The following is a 26353-nucleotide window of genomic DNA, read 5'->3' on the forward strand; positions in this document are numbered from 1 at the left end:
CTCTACCCCCTCTGAAACCACACTGCTATTCCCCAATCTGATGCTCTGTACATGCCTTCACCCTCTCAGTCAATACCCTCCCATATAGTTTCCCAGGAATATTCAACAAACTTATACCTCTGTATTTTTTTTTTTAGCAAACTTACACCTCTGTAATTTGAGCACTCACTCTTATCCCCCTTGCCTTTGTACAATGGCACTATGCAAGCATTACGCCAATCCTCAGGCACCTCACCATGAGTCATGCATACATTAAGTAACCTCACCAACCAGTCAACAATACTGTCACCCCCTTTTTTAATAAATTCCACTGCAATATCATACAAACCCGCTGCCTTGCCGGCTTTCATCTTCCGCAAATCTTTTACTACCTCTTCTCTGTTTACCAAATAATTCTCCCTAACCCTCTCACTTTGCACACCACCTCGACCAAAACACCCTATATCTGCCACTCTATCATCAAACACATTCAACCAACCTTCAAAATACTCACTCCATCTTCTCACATCACCACTACTTGTTATCACCTCCCCATTTGCCCTCTTCACTGAAGTTTCCATTTGTTCCCTTGTCTTACGCACTTTATTTACCCCCTTCCAAAACATTTTTTATTCTTCCTACAATTTAATGATACTCTCTCACCCCAACTCTCATTTGCCCTCTTTTTCACCTCTTGCACCTTTCTCTTGACCTCCTGCCTCTTTTTTTTTTTTTTATACATCCCCCACTCATTTGCATTATTTCCCTGCAAAACTCGTCCGAACGCGTCTCTCTTCTCTTTTACTAATAATCTTACTTCTTCATCCCACCACTCACTACCCTTTCTAATATGCCCAACTCCCACGCTTCTCATGCCACAAGCATCTTTTGCGCAAGCCATCACTGCTTCCCTAAATACATCCCATTCCACCTCCACTCCCCTTACGTCCTTTGTTCTCACCTTTTTCCATTCTGTACTCAGTTTCTCCTGGTACTTCCTCCTACAAGTCTCCCTTCCAAGCTCACTTACTTTCACCACTCTCTTCACCCCAACATTCTCTCTTCTTTTCTGAAAACCTCTATAAATCTTCACCTTCGCATAGCAACCGGGAGCGCTACTGCTAGGATATGATCGCCCCTAATATATATATATATATATATATATATATATATATATATATATATATATATATATATATATATATATAAGGAAATAGTTTGTACATTTGATCAGGTCTTACCTTTTTTTTTTGTCCCATTCTGTGAAAAATTGCATAACGAAAATATTTTTTCATTAACAAAAACTTCATCTATAACTCCAACTAAATCATTCCGTGGTACAGTTTGGTAATGGACATAGGTCTTCATCGAAACCTGTCAACGTGATGCACTCTCAAAACACCTCTACCACTGAAGTCCCTGTCAGAATGAAAGGTGTTGATTTAACCTCCAGTTGAGACGAAGTGAAAGTGAAAAGAAGTGAAGATGCCTTGGCAGGTGAGGCAGTTCATTTAGAAGAGTGAAGATAAGTCAACGAAAATGAAATGAAATATGATATATGGCTGAAACACTGACCTGCTGAACGTTTTGAAAAAGTAGAATACCGAGAAACGGATTAGAATGAGTAACTTCCACGTATTGGAGTAGAGGTGGTAACTGACACTATACCCTAACCTGTTGTGTACTTACCATCTCAACGCCAGGTTAGAATGCGTCTACAGAAAATGATATACCGAGGAGTAATGACGCGGCATCATATGGTGAAAAGCCCTTTGACCCCCAGCAGTTCCGTGCAAAGAGGGTTCACACACTTCTATGCATAACCGAGAGTACCGGAGCTAGAGAAAATTAAGATAATCATTTTATTTTGAGTAAAACCTTAATTCAACACTGAACACCGTAAAACTTGTATAATTGCCACGTAGTACCCAGAAAACAAGATAGTTTTCATTGATTCATTCATGCTTGTGGTAATATTATCGCCAAATCTTGTCAAGACGCAAATATAAACATCAGTATATATGTAAAAAAAAAACATTAACATATATGTTATCAAATATACATCCGGTACACTGTAAGTAAAGTTACATTCCGGTACACTGTAAGTAAAGTTACATTCCGGTACACTGTAAGTAAAGTTACATTCCGGTACACTGTAAGTAAAGTTACATTCCGGTACACTGTAAGTAAAGTTACATTCCGGTACACTGTAAGTAAAGTTGCAGACAGGAGGAGTCAGGGCCACAGTGGACATGAGGGAATAACCGGGAACGTTTGCGCGTGAGGAAACCAGTTGGAACGATAATGACATGATGATGCGATGAGCCAAAAATGGAGAATGTTGCTATATGAGGCTGAAACGTGCGGATCAGTGTGATAACAAATGTGATCGGTCCAAAGCTGTAACTGACAGTCACGAGAATCAAAAGATAACTGATGTATTTGATGCACAACTACGGGAGTCTGAAGTGTGTACCTCCTAGCCTAACCAATCATTGGCAACCCTTTTCCACGGAATACTTGTATTTTTTTTTTTTATTTTTTTAGCCTTGCAGTTGCTAGCCTCGTGGTTTCATAAGATACTTCGCTGTGCAGTAATATCCAATGGGTAGTTTGTGAACGCCGTTTGCTTATTGGCTAGAAGTTTTAGTTGGAGTTTGTCAACTGAGACCTACTGCCTTTGATTACAATCCTGCCCTTGGCAGTCAGGAGGTGAAAACTGCTAAATCATTAAGTTAAATGGTCGAGCATTATTTCTGTTGACAATGACTGTGGTGGGAGATCAGCTATGTTTGGCTTCTCGACTTTTTACTCCAGCTTAATTAGATTGTTTCTTGTGTTAGGCTTGCATTTTTTGCACTGGATTTCGATGTCAGCCCGTTTTCCTGGAACACTCATACCTGGTTCCTGGGTTAGGCTGGTGTGTGTTTGTGTATACATACAAAGACATGATACACATGCACAAGGTGGAGTTATAACATATCATTACTTTGTTTCGCATTACCAACAACAGTGTGCAAAAGCAGTCACCCTGTTCACCCAGGAAGTTCACACGTTAGGTGTGACATCAATGAAGATCCGGACATCCTGCTACACCAACCTTCTGGTGTGCTCTACCTCCATTTATACCACATCACCTACCTTCCTTTCTCCTGCTTCCTTCTGTACCAATATCACCAATCTTCCTGTTATCAGCTAATCAAGACACCGTTTCACGTTCTTCAGCCAATCAGCTGGTTGCTCTGTTTCAGACACGCACCTCTGTCATGTATCATTGAACAAAATCTAACGTCAGTAGTTCAAACACCTGGTTAACACGCTACAGTATATCACTAGTAGCAATTTATTATCACCTAAATACATGATCGATTGTAAGTCACGATTAATGTATGATCAGCCCATTTTTTTTTTTTTTTAGTAAATCCATTGTCTTAACGCTCAGCTTTCTATTAAATCATTATGGCATCACTAATTTACAATCATCCTGTCAGATCATGGATTATAAGTCGTCTTAATAATATGATCAATCGTTAAAAAATAATCGACTTTATCTTATTTGAAACAGAAAAAGTAGCTCAAATATTTTTGTTTTACAGATTCTCAGCATCCGCTTCCAAGTCCATCTGACCACATTATAACTCAGAACCAATCTCTTTCCTGAAAAAAATATCTGCAGCGAAAATTTTCAGCATAGACGCTGTCTCTATCAATGGATTCCATGTCATCAGAGCTTGGAGAGTGTGAAATTGCTGCACTGACAGGTCCAATATCGTTTTTGATTAGTAGTGTGGATGTTGGCTTGAACTTTACATTGGATGCAGTTGATCTTTAATTACTCTCTGTTCAAACATTTTGCACTGTTATGCCTGTGCCTTTCAAGATTCTCCAACGGTGAAACTTTTTTTCAATGGCGGAGACGGTACGGGCAACTGAAGGGCTTAATCAAGGTTATCTCATTGACTATGAAAATACCCATTTTATCGACTAACCGCTAAATGAACAGTTGGATTGATTGTAGACCAACTGCCGCACCCAGGTTTCAGCAGACCTGTGAGCTTGACCCAGAGGTCCATATCATGTTTTCTCGGCATTTTCATCTGTATAATCTTGGCGAGAATTGTTTCCTTGTACACATACGTTGGATCATCTACGCGTTACGTTCGCTTACTTTTTTTATTCACTTCTCAAAGTATATACTTGTTTCAGCAGCTGCACGAGCCCACAGATTAATGCTTTATAAATGCGAAAATTCACACTACGTTCTTGTAAATAAACCGTGTTGAAGGACTTGGCAACAGTAAACTCCGCCGTGCACAACGTCATACTGTTTATCTCAGCGTTTCTGTTTCTATTATTATGATAACTCAAAGTCTTCAGTGCGTCTGGGGAAACTTTTTCGTTGTGCTTGTCACAAGATGATGTATGTTGCCTACAAAGCAGGTTTTCTAACAAACGAGAATAAAGAATTTTCTCAAACTTTAAGATTTGAGATTAATATAATTCTTCGCACGACAGTCTGCATGAACGTTGTATTCCAGGTTTATATATACACATTAATCTTTTTTTTTGCATTATCATTACCGTAGACGCAAGTTACAATGTCACGTTCGTCATACATGTTGCATGACACACATCAATTACACAATTTCAATTTGCAGTCAAGTTTTGTTCAGGTAGTGGCATGCAGCAAGTTATGATGCATGATTCCATTGTCTTGGTGAACGGATATGAATCTTATATTACAATAACCTCAACCTCCTCCTCTGCCATTACTATTAATGGTGCTTTGTACAAATATATGGAACTGCTGTTATTATCATATGCATTATGGGGGGAAATCATATTAAAAATTGGGCAGTCAATTTATACATTGCCAGTAATGTGTATTTCTAACATACTATATGCGGGTCAGGTAATATACTCTACTCTCTATTTACTTGTAATGGAGATCATTCAATGACATTTTATCAGATTTTATGAAAATATATATATATATATATATATATATATATATATATATATATATATATATATATATATATATGAATAAAGTGCATATGAACCCGCACCTTCATAGAACATACAAACCTCCAACAGCCAGGATCGAACCCGGGACCCCTATGCCACAAACTGGAATACTACATGGCCCGTAGCCTAGCGGTAGCATTCTCGTCTGTGGCACAGGGCTCCCGGGTTCGATTCTGGCTGTTGGAGGTTTGTATATATAATGTGCGTGTGTATAAGATTAATCCCGTTTGAAGCATGCAAAAAATTAAGAAAAGTAACGGTGCGTTAAATTAGACGTGTTTTCGATAAAGAACAAAAAATCGTATTTCACATGCTTGGATTACGGTTATTAGATATAAATTGATTTTCCTGTACACAGGCACTGGAGAAAATTGTTATGATTGTGTACGGTTCGCTCAACAGATTGATTGGAGAACCATCAGTGCAGCTGTTGACTATGGGAGCAAAGCCAAAGGCTTAAAGCAAAAACTGAGCTTGTCCTTCCTCCTAGGTAATGAAAGGTGAGAGTTAAAAGCTTGGAATTGGGTATATCTACATTTCTGTATTTCCCCATCAAACAGAGACGTCAAGAGAGCAGGGACAGACGAGTATACAGATATCAAACGCACCGTAGTTGCCGAATTTTAGAGGTTTTGGGTAAACTCCCAGTAAAACAAGTGCGTACAGTGAGAGCTTTTTGAAGTTCATGATGTAACACGGGTTTTACTTTGGTATATCAGAGGGTCACCAAGTCAGGTTCTATGAATATCAAGGGCAACTCCATCGAAAATTAATTTGATATCGCTGCTTACCTCTGGATGATAAAACTTAGCAAATGATAACAACACCATATGTAAGAGTTTAATTGGGACACTGTGGCCTTTTACAGACGTGAGGACAGTGGAGGTGGCAGGGCGGCCGCGCGGGAGAGCCATGACGGAGGCTTGGGAGACGAACCAGTTGAACGGCGAAGCGGGACCGGGAACCACGACCCAACAACTCGATGATGATGACCATCCAAAATGCTGCTGCGGGGCCTGCGGGGCCTCCTGCTGCAAATGCTTCCGGTTGTTCATGAAGTACGAGATAAGTCTGAGTGAAGTTTTTCTTTCTGATTTTATCTCTGCACAATAAGTTACAAGAATATATGCAGGTGACAGTACAAATGTCATGCGGTTGATAAATTAACGAGAAATGTTTATCTCTAATTTCTAATGACTGATGGCTCTACATAATGTAACAAAAAAAAAAAAATTCAGGGAGGGAGAACCGCGAGTTATGAAAGGTAAAACTGGGGGGAATGTGTGTTTGTGAGAATAACAGAAGGCAATGGAACAGTAAACGTAGCAGCATGGGTGATACAGGTGTGGATAATGAAGTGAGTTTCATGAGAGTATTGAATGTTGTAAATTACGGTTGAATGACGGAACACGGGTTGCTGGACGCTGGTCGTGATAATACGAAAATAAATAAAGAATACAAACGGGTGACCTATTTCTTTGATAAAACACACCACGATCACAGAACGTAAAATTGTACGATATGAAATGATCGTTTATAAATGAAATGAGGACTTGAAGGTCTTTTTAGATCCAAATTTAGGCTAAATGAATTTTTGGAATGAGGATTATCAAATATTAGGGAATATATTGAAACCTGTACCTCAAAACCGTTTTCTGTTTGCTGAGTGTCATGAGCTCGGGCGGAATGTACACACAAGAAGGTTTCATGACGCTAGCTTAATATTCTTAGTCGATTAATTGATATTCGATGAAGGCTTCGGGATGTTTGTTTGATGTATCAATATCCAGTGGAACACACACTTTTACTTCTCTCGTACCTTCTCATTCTCACTCGTACAGCTTTTGCCTTTTCATCTTCCCATTGTGTCCAATAACCTGCACCGTTTTCAGTCAGTCTTCGGAGGTATTTCCCCTGTCTCATCATTCTTTCCTCAGCTTTCTGTCATGCGTATCCCTTATCCGAAATGCCTGGGACCAGACGTGTTTCGCATTTTGTAATATTTGCATATACATAATAAGGTATGTGTAAAGCAGGATGTTATGGAAGCAAACGGATTAAAGCTGATACATACCTCAACGTTTCGACCGTTGAACAGTCTTCCTCAGGCGATAATGATTCCAGCATTCGGCGGAATTGTGTTCCCAGCAAATGATAGTCACCCTTGGCGTGTCGCTCTCCGATTAGATCGCTTGTCCTGCTGCCTCCGACTGGCCACAGCGATCTCCTCTGCCTGACGTGACCAGTATGCGAACTCAGACCTTGTGTTAACATTGCTCTTAATCCCTTCCTCTAGGAAGGGATTATCACTAAACGGTCGACGCCAAGGCAGTTACAAGCAAATGACAGTGCGAGAGCTTACCTAAAAGAAAGGATTACGAACAACTTTAACACAAGATCTGGGTCCATCTGTCTGTCACGTCAGGCAGCGGGGATCGCTGTGAACGGGTGGAGGCAGCGGGGATCGCTGTGAACGGGTGGAGGCAGCAGGACAAGCGATTCAATCAAGGAGCGACACGTCAAGGAAGACTGCTGAACGGTCGAAACGTTCAGATGTTTCATATACAACTTATACACATAGCGCATGAAACAAAGTTTGTGTAGCACTGAACCATCATTAAGCTAAAGTGTCACAACGTCAGCCACCCATGTGGACAATCTTCGGTTGTTTGGCATCATCCTCATTCTTGACTCTGAATTTATATGCTACTGATAAGCAATCATTTTCTTACACTTAATTCACACAGAGCAGAGAACAAACCAAAAACACTGAATAATGCACATGACGATGGCTTGTAACAAACTGGCGCCAACGGAACGTTAGAGCGCAGCATGGGCAAATGAGGTCAGTTGTGGAATTTTCCACTTGTAACGTCGTGTCGCCGCTCAAAAACTTTCGAATTTTGGATGCTCAATATATATATATATATATATATATATATATATATATATATATATATATCATACAAACCTCCAACAGCCAGGATCGAACCCGGGACCCCTGTGCAACAGGCGGGAGCGCAACCGCTAGGCTATGATCGCCACTAATAGGAAATGACTATTCGAACACTATGTACTCGAATACTCTTCGTCTCACGTTGGTGAGCAACGGGATCGACACCGGTCATTTCCCAACAGGCTCACAGAGCAAGCACATAGCATTTTACCGAACCTAACTGTACAACACGAAGGTATATGAATACGAACAAAGTGCATAGGAACGCGCTCCTTCATAGAACATACAAACCTCCAACAGCCAAGATCGAACCCGGGACCCCTGTGCAACAGGCGGGAGCGCTACCACTAGGGTATGATCGCCCCTAATAGGAAATGACTATTTGAATACTATGTACTCGAATACCCTTCGTCTCCCGTTGGTGAACAACGAGGTCTACACCGGTCATTTCCCAACAGGCTCACATGGCCAGCAGATCATTTCCCAACAGGCTCACATGGCCAGCAGATAGCATTTTACAGAACCTACCTGAGCAACGCGGAGGTATATGAATACGAACAAAGTGCATATGAACACGCACCTCCTGGCTGGCTGGCTGTTGGAGGTTTGTATGTTCTATGAAGGTGCGCAATCATATGCACTTTGTTCCTATTCATATACCTCCGCATTGTACTGTTAGGTTCGGTAAAATGCTATCTGCTGGCTATGTGAGCCTGTTGGGATATGACCAGTGTAGTCCCCGCTGCTCACCAACGTGAGATGAAGGGTATTCGAGTACATAGTATTCGAATAGTCATTCACTATTAGGGGGTGATCATAGCCTAGCAGTAGCACTCCCGCCTGTTGCACAGAGGTCCCAGGTTCGATCCTGGCTGTTGGAGGTTTGTATGTTCTATAAGGTGTGCATTCATATGCACTTTGTTCGTATATATATATATATATATATATATACATATATATATATATTTATTTATTTATATATTATTATTATTATTATTACACTTTGTCGCTGTTTCCCGCGTTAGCGAGATAGCGCAAGGAAACAGATGAAATAAAATGGCCCAACCCACCCACATTCACATGTATATACATACACGTCCACACACTCACATATGCATACCTATACATCTCAGCATATATATATATATACACACACAGACATATCCATATATACACATGTACATAATTCATACTGTCTGCCCTTATTCCCGTCGCCACCCCGTCACACATAAAATGACAACCCCCTCCCCCCGCATGTGCGTGAGGTAGCGCTAAGAAAAGACAACAAAGGCCACATTCGTTCACACTCAGAATCTAGCTGTCATGGAAAATGCACCGAAACCACGGCTCCCTTTCCACATCCAGGCCCCACAAAACTTTCCATGGTTTACCCCAGACGCTTCACATGCCCTGGTTCAATCCATTGAAAGCACGTTGACCCCGGTATACCACATCGTTCCAATTCACTCTATTCCTTGCACGCCTTTCACCCTCCTGCATATTCAGGCCCCGATCACTCAAAATCTTTTTCACTCCATCTTTCCACCTCCAATTTGGTCTCCCACTTCTCGTTCCCTCCACCTCTTGGTCAATCTTTCCTCACTCATTCTCTCCATGTGACCAAACCATTTCAAAACATATATATATATATATATATATATATATATATATATATATATATATATATATATATATATATATATTATATATATATATATATATATATATATATATATATATATATATATATATATATATATATTTTTTTTTATTATACTTTGTCGCTGTCTCCCGCGTTTGCGAGGTAGCGCAAGGAAACAGACGAAAGAAATGGCCCAACGCCCCCCCCCATACACATGTATATACATACGTCCACACACGCAAATATACATACCTACACAGCTTTCCATGGTTTACCCCAGACGCTTCACATGCCCCGATTCAATCCACTGACAGCACGTCAACCCCGGTATACCACATCGCTCCAATTCACTCTATTCCTTGCCCTCCTTTCACCCTCCTGCATGTTCAGGCCCCGATCACACAAAATCCTTTTCACTCCATCCTTCCACCTCCAATTTGGTCTCCCTCTTCTCCTTGTTCCCTCCACCTCCGACACATATATCTTCTTGGTCAATCTCTCCTCACTCATCCTCTCCATGTGCCCAAACCACTTCAAAACACCCTCTTCTGCTCTCTCAACCACGCTCTTTTTATTATCACACATCTCTCTTACCCTTACGTTACTCACTCGATCAAACCACCTCACACCACACATTGTCCTCAAACATCTCATTTCCAGCACATCCATCCTACTGTGCACAACTCTATCCATAGCCCACGCCTCGCAACCATACAACATTGTTGGAACCACTATTCCTTCAAACATACCCATTTTTGCTTTCCGAGATAATGTTCTCGACTTCCACACATTCTTCAAGGCCCCCAGAATTTTCGCCCCCTCCCCCACCCTATGATCCACTTCCGCTTCCATGGTTCCATCCGCTGCCAGATCCACTCCCAGATATCTAAAACACTTCACTTCCTCCAGTTTTTCTCCATTCAAACTCACCTCCCAATTGACTTGACCCTCAACCCTACTGTACCTAATAACCTTGCTCCTATTCACATTTACTCTTAACTTTCTTCTTCCACACACTTTTCCAAACTCAGTCACCAGCTTCTGCAGTTTCTCACATGAATCAGCCACCAGCGCTGTATCATCAGCGAACAACAACTGACTCACTTCCCAGGCTCTCTCATCCCCAACAGACTTCATACTTACCCCTCTTTCCAAAACTCTTGCATTTACCTCCCTAACAACCCCATCCATAAACAAATTAAACAACCATGGAGACATCACACACCCCTGCCACAAACCTACATTCACTGAGAACCAATCACTTTCCTCTCTTCCTACACGTACACATGCCTTACATCCTCGATAAAAACTTTTCACTGCTTCTAACAACTTGCCTCCCACACCATATATTCTTAATACCTTCCACAGAGCATCTCTATCAACTCTATCATATGCCTTCTCCAGATCCATAAATGCTACATACAAATCCATTTGTTTTTCTAAGTATTTCTCACATACATTCTTCAAAGCAAACACCTGATCCACACATCCTCTACCACTTCTGAAACCACACTGCTCTTCCCCAATCTGATGCTCTGTACATGCCTTCACCCTCTCAATCAATACCCTCCCATATAATTTACCAGGAATACTCAACAAACTTATACCTCTGTAATTTGAGCACTCACTCTTATCCCCTTTGCCTTTGTACAATGGCACTATGCATGCATTCCGCCAATCCTCAGGCACCTCACCATGAGTCATACATACATTAAATAACCTTACCAACCAGTCAACAATACAGTCACCCCCTTTTTTAATAAATTCCACTGCAATACCATCCAAACCTGCTGCCTTGCCGGCTTTCATCTTCCGCAAAGCTTTCACTACCTCTTCTCTGTTTACCAAATCATTTTCCCTAACCCTCTCACTTTGCACACCACCTCGACCAAAACACCCTATATCTGCCACTCTATCATCAAACACATTCAACAAACCTTCAAAATACTCACTCCATCTCCTTCTCACATCACCACTACTTGTTTTCACCTCCCCATTTGCTCCCTTGTCTTACGCACTTTATTTACCTCCTTCCAGAACATCTTTTTATTCTCCCTAAAATTTAATGATACTCTCTCGCCCCAACTCTCATTTGCCCTTTTTTCACCTCTTGCATATATATATATATATATATATATATATATATATATATATATATATATATATATATATATATATATATATATGACTCATGGTGAGGTGCCTGAGGATTGGCGGAATGCGTGCATAGTGCCATTGTACAAAGGCAAAGGGGATAAGAGTGAGTGCTCAAATTACAGAGGTATAAGTTTGTTGAGTATTCCTGGTAAATTATATGGGAGGGTATTGATTGAGAGGGTGAAGGCATGTACAGAGCACCAGATTGGGGAAGAGCAGTGTGGTTTCTGAAGTGGTAGAGGATGTGTGGATCAGGTGTTTGCTTTGAAGAATGTATGTGAGAAATACTTAGAAAAGCAAATGGATTTGTATGTAGCATTTATGGATCTGGAGAAGGCATATGATAGAGTTGATAGAGATGCTCTGTGGAAGGTATTAAGAATATATGGTGTGGGAGGCAAGTTGTTAGAAGCAGTGAAAAGTTTTTATCGAGGATGTAAGGCATGTGTACGTGTAGGAAGAGAGGAAAGTGATTGGTTCTCAGTGAGTCAGTTGTTGTTCGCTGATGATACAGCGCTGGGGGCTGGTTCATGTGAGAAACTGCAGAAGCTGGTGACTGAGTTTCGTAAAGCGTGTGAAAGAAGAAAGTTAAGAGTAAATGTAAATAAGAGCAAGGTTATTAGGTACAGTAGGGTCGAGGGTCAAGTCAATTGGGAGGTAAGTTTGAATGGAGAAAAACTGGAGGAAGTAAAGTGTTTTAGATATCTGGGGGTAGATCTGGCAACGGATGGAACCATGGAAGCGGAAGTGGATCATAGGGTGGGGGAGGGGGCGAAAATTCTGGGAGCCTTGAAGAATGTGTGGAAGTCGAGAACATTATCTCGGAAAGCAAAAATGGGTATGTTTGAAGGAATAGTGGTTCCAACAATGTTGTATGGTTGCGAGGCGTGGGCTATGGATAGAGTTGTGCGCAGGAGGATGGATGTGCTGGAAATGAGATGTTTGAGGACAATGTGTGGTGTGAGGTGGTTTGATTGAATAAGTAACGTAAGGGTAAGAGAGATGTGTGGAAATAAAAAGAGCGTGGTTGAGAGAGCAGAAGAGGGTGTTTTGAAATGGTTTGGGCACATGGAGAGAATGAGTGAGGAAAGATTGACCAAGAGGATATATGTGTCGGAGGTGGAGGGAACGAGGAGAAGTGGGAGACCAGATTGGAGGGGGAAAGATGGAGTGAAAAAGATTTTGTGTGATCGGGGCCTGAACATGCAGGAGGGTGAAAGGAGGGCAATGAATAGAGTGAATTGGATCGATGTGGTATACCGGGATTGACGTGCTGTCAGTGGATTGAATCAGGGCATGTGAAGCGTCTGGGGTAAACCATGGGAAGCTGTGTAGGTATGTATATTTGCGTGTGTGGACGTATGTATATACATGTGTATGGGGGTGGGTTGGGCCATTTCTTTCGTCTGTTTCCTTGCGCTACATCGCAAACACGGAGACAGCGACAAAGCAAAAAAAAAAAAAAATATTATATGTATATATATATATATATATATATATATATATATATATATATATATATATTTTTTTTTTTTTGCTTTGTCGCTGTCTCCCGCGTTTGCGAGGTAGCGCAAGGAAACAGACGAAAGAAATGGCCCAACCCACCTCCATACACATGTATATACATACGTCCACACACGCAAATATACATACCTACACAGCTTTCCATGGTTTACCCCAGACGCTTCACATGCCTTGATTCAATCCACTGACAGCACGTCAACCCCGGTATACCACATCGCTCCAAATCACTCTATTCCTTGCCCTCCTTTCACCCTCCTGCATGTTCAGGCCCCGATCACACAAAATCTTTTTCACTCCATCTTTCCACCTCCAATTTGGTCTCTCTCTTCTCCTCGTTCCCTCCACCTCCGACACATATATTCTCTTGGTCAATCTTTCCTCACTCATTCTCTCCATGTGCCCGAACCATTTCAAAACACCCTCTTCTGCTCTCACAACCACGCTCTTTTTATTTCCACACATCTCTCTTACCCTTACGTTACTTACTCGATCAAACCACCTCACACCACATATTGTCCTCAAACATCTCATTTCCAGCACATCCATCCTCCTGCGCACAACTCTATCCATAGCCCACGCCTCGCGACCATACAACATTGTTGGAACCACTATTCCTTCAAACATCCCCATTTTTGCTTTCCGAGATAATGTTCTCGACTTCCACACATTCTTCAAGGCTCCCAGAATTTTCGCCCCCTCCCCCACCCTATGATCCACTTCTGCTTCCATGGTTCCATCTACTGCCAGATCCACTCCCAGATATCTAAAACACTTCACTTCCTCCAGTTTTTCTCCATTCAAACTCACCTCCCAATTGACTTGACCCTCAACCCTACTGTACCTAATAACCTTGCTCTTATTCACATTTACTCGTAACTTTCTTCTTTCACACATTTTACCAAACTCAGTCACCAGCTTCTGCAGTTTCTCACATGAATCAGCCACCAGCGCTGTATCATCAGCGAACAACAACTGACTCACTTCCCAAGCTCTCTCATCCCCAACAGACTTCATACTTGCCCCTCTTTCCAAAACTCTTGCATTCACCTCCCTAACAACCCCATCCATAAACAAATTAAACAACCATGGAGACATCACACACCCCTGCCACAAACCTACATTCACTGAGAACCAATCACTTTCCTCTCTTCCTACACATATACATGCCTTACATCCTCGATAAAAACTTTTCACTGCTTCTAACAACTTTCCTCCCACACCATATATTCTTAATACCTTCCACAGAGCATCTCTATCAACTCTATCATATGCCTTCTCCAGATCCATAAATGCTACATACAAATCCATTTATATATATATATATATATATATATATATATATATATATATATATATATATATATGCACACCACCTCGACCAAAACACCCTATATCTGCCACTCTATCATCAAACACATTCAACAAACCTTCAAAATACTCACTCCATCTCCTTCTCACATCACCACTACTTGTTATCACCTCCCCATTTGCGCCCTTCACTGAAGTTCCCATTTGCTCCCTTGTCTTACGCACTTTATTTACCTCCTTCCAGAACATCTTTTTATTCTCCCTAAAATTTAATGATACTCTCTCACCCCAACTCTCATTTGCCCTTTTTTTCACCTCTTGCACCTTTCTCTTGACCTCCTGTCTCTTTCTTTTATACATCTCCCACTCAATTGCATTTTTTCCCTGCAAAAATCGTCCAAATGCCTCTCTCTTCTCTTTCACTAATACTCTTACTTCTTCATCCCACCACTCACTACCCTTTCTAATCAACCCACCTCCCACTCTTCTCATGCCACAAGCATCTTTTGCGCAATCCATCACTGATTCCCTAAATACATCCCATTCCTCCCCCACTCCCCTTGCTTCCATTGTTCTCACCTTTTTCCATTCTGTACTCAGTCTCTCCTGGTACTTCCTCACACAGGTCTCCTTCTCAAGCTCACTTACTCTCACCACCCTCTTCACCCCAACATTCACTCTTCTTTTCTGAAAACCCATACAGATCTTCACCTTAGCCTCCACAAGATAATGATCAGACATCCCTCCAGTTGCACCTCTCAGCACACTAACATCCAAAAGTCTCTCTTTCGCACGCCTGTCAATTAACACGTAATCCAATAACGCTCTCTGGCCATCTCTCCTACTTACATAAGTATACTTATGTATATCTCGCTTTTTAAACCAGGTATTCCTAATCATCAGTCCTTTTTCAGCACATAAATCTACAAGCTCTTCACCATTTCCATTTACAACACTGAACACCCCATGTATACCAATTATTCCCTCAACTGCCACATTACTCACCTTTGCATTCAAATCACCCATCACTATAACCCGGTCTCGTGCATCAAAACCACTAACACACTCATTCAGCTGCTCCCAAAACACTTGCCTCTCTTGATCTTTCTTCTCATGCCCAGGTGCATATGCACCAATAATCACCCACCTCTCTCCATCAACTTTCAGTTTTACCCATATTAATCGAGAATTTACTTTCTTACACTCTATCACATACTCCCACAACTCCTGTTTCAGGAGTATTGCTACTCCTTCCCTTGCTCTTGTCCTCTCACTAACCCCTGACTTTACTCCCCAGACATTCTCAAACCACTCTTCCCCTTTACCCTTGAGCTTCGTTTCACTCAGAGCCAAAACATCCAGGTTCCTTTCCTCAAACATACTACCTATCTCTCCTTTTTCCACATCTTGGTTACATCCACACACATTTAGGCACCCCACTCTGAGCCTTCGAGGAGGATGAGCACTCCCCGCGTGACTCCTTCTTCTGTTTCCCATTTTAGAAAGTTAATACAAGGAGGGGAGGATTTCTGGGTTAGGGAAAATGATTTGGTAAACAGAGAAGAGGTAGTGAAAGCTTTGCGGAAGATGAAAGCCGGCAAGGCAGCAGGTTTGGATGGTATTGCAGTGGAATTTATTAAAAAAGGGGGTGACTGTATTGTTGACTGGTTGGTAAGGTTATTTAATGTATGTATGACTCATGGTGAGGTGCCTGAGGATTGGCGGAATGCGTGCATAGTGCCATTGTACAAAGGCAAAGGGGATAAGAGTGAGTGCTCAAATTACAGAGGTATAAGTTTGTTGAGTATTCCTGGTAAATTATATGGAAGGGTATTGATTGAGAGGGTGAAGGCATGTACAGAGCATCAGATTGGGGAAGAGCAGTGTGGTTTCAGAAGTGGTAGAGGATGTGTGGATCAGGTGTTTGCTTTGAAGAATGTATGTGAGAAATACTTAGAAAAGCAAATGGATTTGTATGTAGCATTTATGGATCTGGAGAAGGCATATGATAGAGTTGATAGAGATGCTCTGTGGAAGGTATTAAGAATATATGGTGTGGGAGGAAAGTTGTTAGAAGCAGTGAAAAGTTTTTATCGAGGATGTAAGGCATGTGTACGTGTAGGAAGAGAGGAAAGTGATTGGTTCTCAGTGAATGTAGGTTTGCGGCAGGGGTGTGTGATGTCTCCATGGTTGTTTAATTTGTTATGGATGGGGTTGTTAGGGAGGTAAATGCAAGAGTTTTGGAAAGAGGGGCAAGTATGAAGTCTGTTGGGGATGAGAGAGCTTGGGAAGTGAGTCAGTTGTTGTTCGCTGATGATACAGCGCTGGTGGCTGATTCATGTGAGAAACTGCAGAAGCTGGTGACTGAGTTTGGTAAAGTGTGTGGAAGAAGAAAGTTAAGAATAAATGTGAATAAGAGCAAGGTTATTAGGTACAGTAGGGTTGAGGGTCAAGTCAATTGGGAGGTGAGTTTGAATGGAGAAAAACTGGAGGAAGTGAAGTGTTTTAGATATCTGGGAGTGGATCTGGCAGCGGATGGAACCATGGAAGCGGAAGTGGATCATAGGGTGGGGGAGGGGGCGAAAATTCTGGGGGCCTTGAAGAATGTGTGGAAGTCGAGAACATTATCTCGGAAAGCAAAAATGGGTATGTTTGAAGGAATAGTGGTTCCAACAATGTTGTATGGTTGCGAGGCGTGGGCTATGGATAGAGTTGTGCGTAGGAGGATGGATGTGCTGGAAATGAGATGTTTGAGGACAATGTGTGGTGTGAGGTGGTTTGATCGAGTGAGTAACGTAAGGGTAAGAGAGATGTGTGGAAATAAAAAGAGCGTGGTTGAGAGAGCAGAAGAGGGTGTTTTGAAGTGGTTTGGGCACATGGAGAGAATGAGTGAGGAAAGATTGACCAAGAGGATATATGTGTCGGAGGTGGAGGGAACGAGGAGAAGAGGGAGACCAAATTGGAGGTGGAAAGATGGAGTGAAAAAGATTTTGTGTGATCGGGGCCTGAACATGCAGGAGGGTGAAAGGAGGGCAAGGAATAGAGTGAATTGGAGCGATGTGGTATACCGGGGTTGACGTACTGTCAGTGGATTGAATCAAGGCATGTGAAGCGTCTGGGGTAAACCATGGAAAGCTGTGTAGGTATGTATATTTGCGTGTGTGGACGTATGTATATACATGTGTATGGGGGGGGTTGGGCCATTTCTTTCGTCTGTTTCCTTGCGCTACCTCGCAAACGCGGGAGACAGCGACAAAGTATAAAAAAAAAAAAAAATATATATATATATATATATATATATATATATATATATATGGGAATGAATAAAGGCAGACAGTGTGAATTGTGTATATATGTATATGTCTGTGTGGATATATATGTGTACATTGAGATGTATGGGTATGTATATTTGCATGTGGGGACGTGTACGTATACACATGTGTAAGGGGGTGGGTTGGGCCATTTCTTTCGTCTGTTTCCTTGTGCTACCTCGAAAACGCGGGAGACAGTGGCAAAATATATATATATATATATATATATATATATATATATATATATATATATATATATATATATATTGATATATATATATATATATATATATATATATATATATATATATATATATATATATATATATATATATATGGATTTGTATGTAGCATTTATGGATCTGGAGAAGGCATATGATAGAGTTGATAGAGATGCTCTGTGGAAGGTATTAAGAATATATGGTGTGGGAGGCAAGTTGTTAGAAGCAGTGAAAAGTTTTTATCAAGGATGTAAGGCATGTGTACGTGTAGGAAGAGAGGAAAGTGATTGGTTCTCAGTGAATGTAGGTTTGCGGCAGGGGTGTGTGATTTCTCCATGGTTGTTTAATTTGTTTATGGATGGGGTTGTTAGGGAGGTGAATGCAAGAGTTTTGGAAAGAGGGGCAAGTATGAAGTCTGTTGGGGATGAGAGAGCTTGGGAAGTGAGTCAGTTGTTGTTCGCTGATGATACAATGCTGGTGGCTGATTCATGTGAGAAACTGCAGAAGCTGGTGACTGAGTTTGGTAAAGTGTGTGAAAGAAGAAAGTTAAGAGCAAATGTGAATAACAGCAAGTTAATTAGTTACAGTAGGGTTGAGGGTCAAGTCAATTGGGAGGTAAGTTTGAATGGAGAAAAACTTGAGGAAGTAAAGTGTTTTAGATATCTGGGAGTGGATCTGGCAGTGGATGGAACCATGGAAGCGGAAGTGGATCATCGGGTGGGGGAGGGGGCGAAAATCCTGGGAGCCTTGAAGAATGTGTGGAAGTCGAGAACATTATCTCGGAAAGCAAAAATGGGTATGTTTGAAGGAATAGTGGTTCCAACAATGTTGTATGGTTGCGAGGCGTGGGCTATGGATAGAGTTGTGCGCAGGAGGATGGATGTGCTGGAAATGAGATGTTTGAGGTCAATGTGTGGTGTGAGGTGGTTTGATCGAGTAAGTAACGTAAGGGTAAGAGAGATGTGTGGAAATAAAAAGAGCATGGTTGAGAGAGCAGAAGAGGGTGTTTTGAAATGGTTTGGGCACATGGAGAGAATGAGTGAGGAAAGATTGACCAAGAGGATATATGTGTCGGAGGTGGAGGGAACGAGGAGAAGTGGGAGACCAAATTGGAGGTGGAAAGATGGAGTGAAAAAGATTTTGTGTGATCAGGGCCTGAACACGCAGGAGGGTGAAAGGAGGGCAAGGAATAGAGTGAACTGGATCGATGTGGTATACCGGGGTTGACGTGCTGTCAATGGATTGAACCAGGGCATGTGAAGCGTCTGGGGTAAACCATGGAAAGTTGTGTGTGGCCTGGATGTGGAAAGGGAGCTGTGGTTTCGGTGCATTATTACATGACAGCTAGAGACTGAGTGTGAACGAATGGGGCCTTTGTTGTCTTTTCCTAGCACTACCTCGCACACATGAGGGGGAGGGTGTTGTTATTCCATGTGTGGCGGGGTGGCAATGGGAATGAATAAAGGCAGACAGTATGAATTATGTACATGGGTATATATGTTTGTGTCTGTGTGTATATATATGTACACATTGAGATGTATAGGTATGTATATGTGCTATGTGTGGACATGTATGTATATACATGTGCATGTGGGTGGGTTGGGCCATTCTTTCGTTTGTTTCCTTGCGCTACCTCGCTAATGCGGGAGACAGCGACAAAGCAAAATAGATAAATAATATGTGTGTGTGTGTGTGTGTGTGTGTGTATATTCAATAGACTCCTTTTTGAAAGGGTCCTACTATTACCCCAAGAACCCTTTTCCATTAGCATAGGCAGCTTCAAGGCTGTGCCACACTCAGTACCCGAGACAGGATAGATTCCTGAAGCATATAGTGTCAACTCAAGCAGGTAGAGTACAGTAGCACGTGTATATATATATCTTTCTTTCCTTTTAAACTATCCGCCATTTCCCGCATTAGCGAGGTAGCGTTAAGAACAGAGGACTGGGCCTTTGTGGAATATCCTCACCTGGCCCCCCCTCTGTTCATTCTTTTGGAAAATCAAAAAAAAGAAAAAAAAAAAAACCGAGGGGAGGATTTCCAGCCTCCCGCTCCCTCCCCTTTTAGTCGCCTTCTACGACACGCAGGGAATACGTGGGAAGTATTCTTCATCCCCTATCCCCAGGGATAAAATATATATATATATCCTCCCCTCTCATTATTTTTTCTTTCTTTTTTTAATTTTCCAAAAGAAGGAACAGAGAAGGGGGCCAGGTGAGGATATTCCCTCAAAGGCCCAGTTCTCTGTTCTTAACGCTACCTCGCTAACGAGGGAAATGGCGAATAGTTTGAAAGAAAAGAAAATATATATATATTTATTTATTTTGCTTTGTCGCTGTCTCCCACATTAGCGAGGTAGCGCAAGGAAACAGACGAAAGAATGGCCCAACCCGCCCACATACACATGCATATACATACATGTCCACCCATGCACAATATACATATCTATACATCTCAATGTACACATATATATACACACACAGACATATACATATATACACATGTACATAATTCATACTGTCTGCCTTTATTTGTTCCCATCACCACCTCGCCACACATGGAATAACAACCCCCTCCCCCCTCATGTGTGCGAGGTAGCGCTAGGAAAAACACCAAAGGCCCCATTCGTTCACACTCAGTCTCTAGCTGTCATGTAATAATGCACCAAAACCACAGCTCCCTTTCCACATCCAGGCCCCACACACTTTGCATGGTTTACCCCAGATGCTTCACATGCCCTGGTTCAATCCATTGACAGCACGTCGACCCCGGTATACCACATCGTTCCAATTCACTCTATTCCTTGCACGCCTTTCACCCTCCTGCATGTTCAGGCCCGGATCACTTAAAATCTTTTTCACAAAGTATAATAATAAAAAAAAAATATTTTTTGCTTTGTCGCTGTCTCCCGTGTTTGCGAGGTAGCGCAAGGAAACAGCCGAAAGAAATGGCCCAACCCACCCCCATACACATGTATATACATACACGTCCACACACGCAAATATACATACCTACACAGCTTTCCATGGTTTACCCCAGATGCTTCACATGCCCTGATTCAATCCACTGACAGCACGTCAACCCCGGTATACCACATCGATCCAACTCACTCTATTCCTTGCCCTCCTTTCACCCTCCTGCATGTTCAGGCCCTGATCACACAAAATCTTTTTCACTCCATCTTTCCACCTCCAATTTGGTCTCCCACTTCTCCTCGTTCCCTCCACCTACGACACATATATCCTCTTGGTCAATCTTTCCTCACTCATTCTCTCCATGTGCCCAAACCATTTCAAAACATCCTCTTCTGCTCTCTAAGCCACGCTCTTTTTATTTCCACACATCTCTCTTACCCTTACGTTACTTACTCGATCAAACCACCCCACACCACACAATGTCCTCAAACATCTCATTTCCAGCACATCCACCCTCCTGTGCACAACTCTATCCATAGCCCATGCCTCGCAACCATACAACATTGTTGGAACCACTATTCCTTCAAACATACCCATTTTTGCTTTCCGAGATAATGTTCTCAACTTCCACACATTCTTCAAGGCTCCCAGGATTTTCGCAACCTCCCCCACCCTATGATCCACTTCCACTTCCATGGTTCCATCCGCTGCCAGATCCACTCCCAGATATCTTAAACACTTTACTTCCTCCAGTTTTTCTCCATTCAAACTTACCTCCCAATTGACTTGACCCTCAACCCTACTGTACCTAATAACCTTGCTCTTATTCACATTTACTCTTAACTTTCTTCTTTCACACACTTTACCAAACTCAGTCACCAGCTTCTGCAGTTTCTCACATGAATCAGCCACCAGCGCTGTATCATCAGCGAACAACAACTGACTCACTTCCCAAGCCCTCTCATCCACAACAGACTTCATACTTGCCCCTCTTTCCAAAACTCTTGCATTCACCTCCCTAACAACCCCATCCATGAACAAATTAAACAACCATGGAGACATCACACACCCCTGCCGCAAACCTACATTCACTGAGAACCAATCACTTTCCTCTCTTCCTACATGTACAGATGCCTTACATCCTCGATAAAAACTTTTCACTGCTTCTAACAACTTGCCTCCCACACCATATATTCTTAATACCTTCCACAGAGCATCTCTATCAACTCTATCATATGCCTTCTCCAGATCCATAAATGCTACATACAAATCCATTTGCTTTTCTAAGTATTTCTCACATACATTCTTCAAAGCAAACACCTGATCCACACATCCTCTACCACTTCTGAAACCACACTGCTCTTCCCCAATCTGATGCTCTGTACATGCCTTTACCCTCTCAATCAATACCCTCCCATATAATTTACCAGGAATTCTCAACAAACTTATACCTCTGTAATTTGAGCACTCACTCTTATCCCCTTTGCCTTTGTACAATGGCAATATGCACGCATTCCGCCAATCCTCAGGCACCTCACCATGAGTCATACATACATTAAATACCTTACCAACCAGTCAACAATACAGTCACCCCCTTTTTTAATAAATTCCACTGCAATACCATCCAAACCTGCTGCCTTGCCGGCTTTCATCTTCCGCAAAGCTTTTACTACCTCTTCTCTGGGTGATTATTGGTGCATATGCACCTGGGCATGAGAAGAAAGATCATGAGAGGCAAGTGTTTTGGGAGCAGCTGAATGAGTGTGTTAGTGGTTTTGATGCACGAGACCAGGTTATAGTGATGGGTGATTTGAATGCAAAGGTGAGTAATGTGGCAGTTGAGGGAATAATTGGTATACATGGGGTGTTCAGTGTTGTAAATGGAAATGGTGAAGAGATTGTAGATTTATGTGCTGAAAAAGGACTGGTGATTGGGAATACCTGGTTTAAAAAGCGAGATATACATAAGTATACGTATGTAAGTAGGAGAGATGGCCAGAGAGCATTATTGGATTACGTGTTAATTGACAGGCGCGCGAAAGAGAGACTTTTGGATGTTAATGTGCTGAGAGGTGCAACTGGAGGGATGTCTGATCATTATCTTGTGGAGGCTAAGGTGAAGATTTGTATGGGTTTTCAGAAAAGAAGAGTGAATGTTGGGGTGAAGAGGGTGGTGAGAGTAAGTGAGCTTGGGAAGGAGACTTGTGTGAGGAAGTACCAGGAGAGACTGAGTACAGAATGGAAAAAGGTGAGAACAATGGAAGTAAGGGGAGTGGGGGAGGAATGGGATGTATTTAGGGAATCAGTGATGGATTGCACAAAAGATCCTTGTGGCATGAGAAGAGTGGGAGGTGGGTTGATTAGAAAGGGTAGTGAGTGGTGTGATGAAGAAGTAAGATTATTAGTGAAAGAGAAGAGAGAGGCATTTGGACGATTTTTGCAGGGAAAAAATGCAATTGATAGGGAGATGTATAAAAGAAAGAGACAGGAGGTCAAGGGAAAGGTGCAAGAGGTGAAAAAGAGGGCAAATGAGAGTTGGGGTGAGAGGGTATCATTAAATTTTAGGGAGAATAAAAAGATGTTTTGGAATGAGGTAAATAAAGTGCGTAAGACAAGGGAGCAAATGGGAACTTCAGTGAAGGGCGCAAATGGGGAGGTGATAACAAGTAGTGGTGATGTGAGAAGGAGATGGAGTGAGTATTTTGAAGGTTTGTTGAATGTGTTTGATGATAAGAGTGGCAGATATAGGGTGTTTTGGTCGAGGTGGTGTGCAAAGTGAGAGGGTTAGGGAAAATGACTTGGTAAACAGAGAAGATATATATATATAGACAGCGACAAAGTATAAAAAAAAAAAGAATATATATATATATATATATATATATTTTTTTTTTTTTTTTTTTTTTTTTTTTTTTTTAAATACTTTGTCGCTGTCTCCCGCGTTTGCGAGGTAGCGCAAGGAAACAGACGAAAGAAATGGCCCAACCCCCCCCCCCATACACATGTACATACACACGTCCACACACGCAAATATACATACCTACACAGCTTTCCATGGTTTACCCCAGACGCTTCACATGCCTTGCTTCAATCCACTGACAGCACGTCAACCCCTGTATACCACATGACTCCAATTCACTCTATTTCTTGCCCTCCTTTCACCCTCCTGCATGTTCAGGCCCCGATCACACAAAATCTTTTTCACTCCATCTTTCCACCTCCAATTTGGTCTCCCTCTTCTCCTCGTTCCCTCCACCTCCGACACATATATCCTCTTGGTCAATCTCTCCTCACTCATTCTCTCCATGTGCCCAAACCATTTCAAAACACCCTCTTCTGCTCTCTCAACCACGCTCTTTTTATTTCCACACCTCTCTCTTACCCTTACGTTACTTACTCGATCAAACCACCTCACACCACACATTGTCCTCAAACATCTCATTTCCAGCACATCCATCCTCCTGCGCACATCTCTATCCATAGCCCACGCCTCGCAACCATACAACATTGTTGGAACCACTATTCCCTCAAACATACCCATTTTTGCTTTCCGAGATAATGTTCTCGACTTCCACACATTTTTCAAGGCTCCCAAAATTTTCGCCCCCTCCCCCACCCTATGATCCACTTCCGCTTCCATGGTTCCATCCGCTGACAGATCCACTCCCAGATATCTAAAACACTTCACTTCCTCCAGTTTTTCTCCATTCAAACTCACCTCCCAATTGACTTGACCCTCACCCCTACTGTACCTAATAACCTTGCTCTTATTCACATTTACTCTCAACTTTCTTCTTCCACACACTTTACCAAACTCAGTCACCAGCTTCTGCAGTTTCTCACATGAATCAGCCACCAGCGCTGTATCATCAGCGAACAACAACTGACTCACTTCCCAAGCTCTCTCATCCCCAACAGACTTCATACTTGCCCCTCTTTCCAGGACTCTTGCATTTACCTCCCTTACAACCCCATCCATAAACAAATTAAACAACCATGGAGACATCACACACCCCTGCCGCAAACCTACATTCACTGAGAACCAATCACTTTCCTCTCTTCCTACACGTACACATGCCTTACATCCTCGATAAAAACTTTTCACTGCTTCTAACAACTTGCCTCCCACACCATATATTCTTAATACCTTCCACAGAGCATCTCTATCAACTCTATCATATGCCTTCTCCAGATCCATAAATGCTACATACAAATCCATTTGCTTTTCTAAGTATTTCTCACATACATTCTTCAAAGCAAACACCTGATCCACACATCCTCTACCACTTCTGAAACCGCACTGCTCTTCCCCAATCTGATGCTCTGTACATGCCTTCACCCTCTCAATCAATACCCTCCCATATAATTTACCAGGAATACTCAACAAACTTATACCTCTGTAATTTGAGCACTCACTCTTATCCCCTTTGCCTTTGTACAATGGCACTATGCACGCATTCCGCCAATCCTCAGGCACCTCACCATGAGTCATACATACATTAAATAACCTTACCAACCAGTCAACAATACAGTCACCCCCTTTCTTAATAAATTCCACTGCAATGCCATCCAAACCTGCTGCCTTGCCGGCTTTCATCTTCCGCAAAGCTTTTACTACCTCTTCTCTGTTTACCAAATCATTTTCCCTAACCCTCTCACTTTGCACACCACCTCGACCAAAACACCCTATATCTGCCACTCTGTCATCAGACACATTCAACAAACCTTCAAAATATATATATATATATATATATATATATATATATATATATATATATATATATATATATATATATATATTTTTTTAAACTATTCGCCATTTCCCGCGTTAGCGAGGTAGCGTTAAGAACAGAGGACTGGGCCTTTTTTGGAATATCGTCACCTGGCCCCCTCTGTTCCTTCTTTTGGAAAATTAAAAAAAAAACGAGAGGGGAGGATTTTCAGCCCCCCCGCTCCCTCCCCTTTTAGTCGCCTTCTACGACACGCAGGGAATACGTGGGAAGTATTCTTAATCCCCTATCCCCAGGGATATATATATATATATATATATATATATATATATATATATATATATATATATATATATATATTTTTTTTTATACTTTGTCGCTGTCTCCCGCGTTTGCGAGGTAGCGCAAGGAAACAGACGAAAGAAATGGCCCCCCCCCCCATACACATGTACATACACACCTCCACACACGCAAATATACATACCTACACAGCTTTCCATGGTTTACCCCAGACGCTTCACATGCCTTGCTTCAATCCACTGACAGCACGTCAACCCCGGTATACCACATCGCTCCAATTCACTC

General features: G+C 42.0%; 1 protein-coding gene across 4 annotated transcripts in view; it reads left to right on the forward strand.

The window, feature by feature from the left end:
* Positions 1 to 26353, forward strand: part of LOC139762313 (XK-related protein 6) — a 72738-nt gene that overhangs the window by 19671 nt on the left and 26714 nt on the right. For all 4 annotated transcript variants that reach the window (XM_071686940.1, XM_071686941.1, XM_071686942.1 and 1 more), the window contains one exon: positions 5876 to 6065. In XM_071686940.1, the coding sequence (XP_071543041.1) occupies positions 5920 to 6065 (146 nt within the window). In that variant the 5' untranslated portion in view covers positions 5876 to 5919. The remainder of the gene's footprint in view (positions 1 to 5875; positions 6066 to 26353) is intronic.

The sequence above is a fragment of the Panulirus ornatus genome, chromosome 43, assembly GCF_036320965.1.
Source record: "Panulirus ornatus isolate Po-2019 chromosome 43, ASM3632096v1, whole genome shotgun sequence".
In the NCBI taxonomy this organism is placed as follows: domain Eukaryota; kingdom Metazoa; phylum Arthropoda; class Malacostraca; order Decapoda; family Palinuridae; genus Panulirus; species Panulirus ornatus.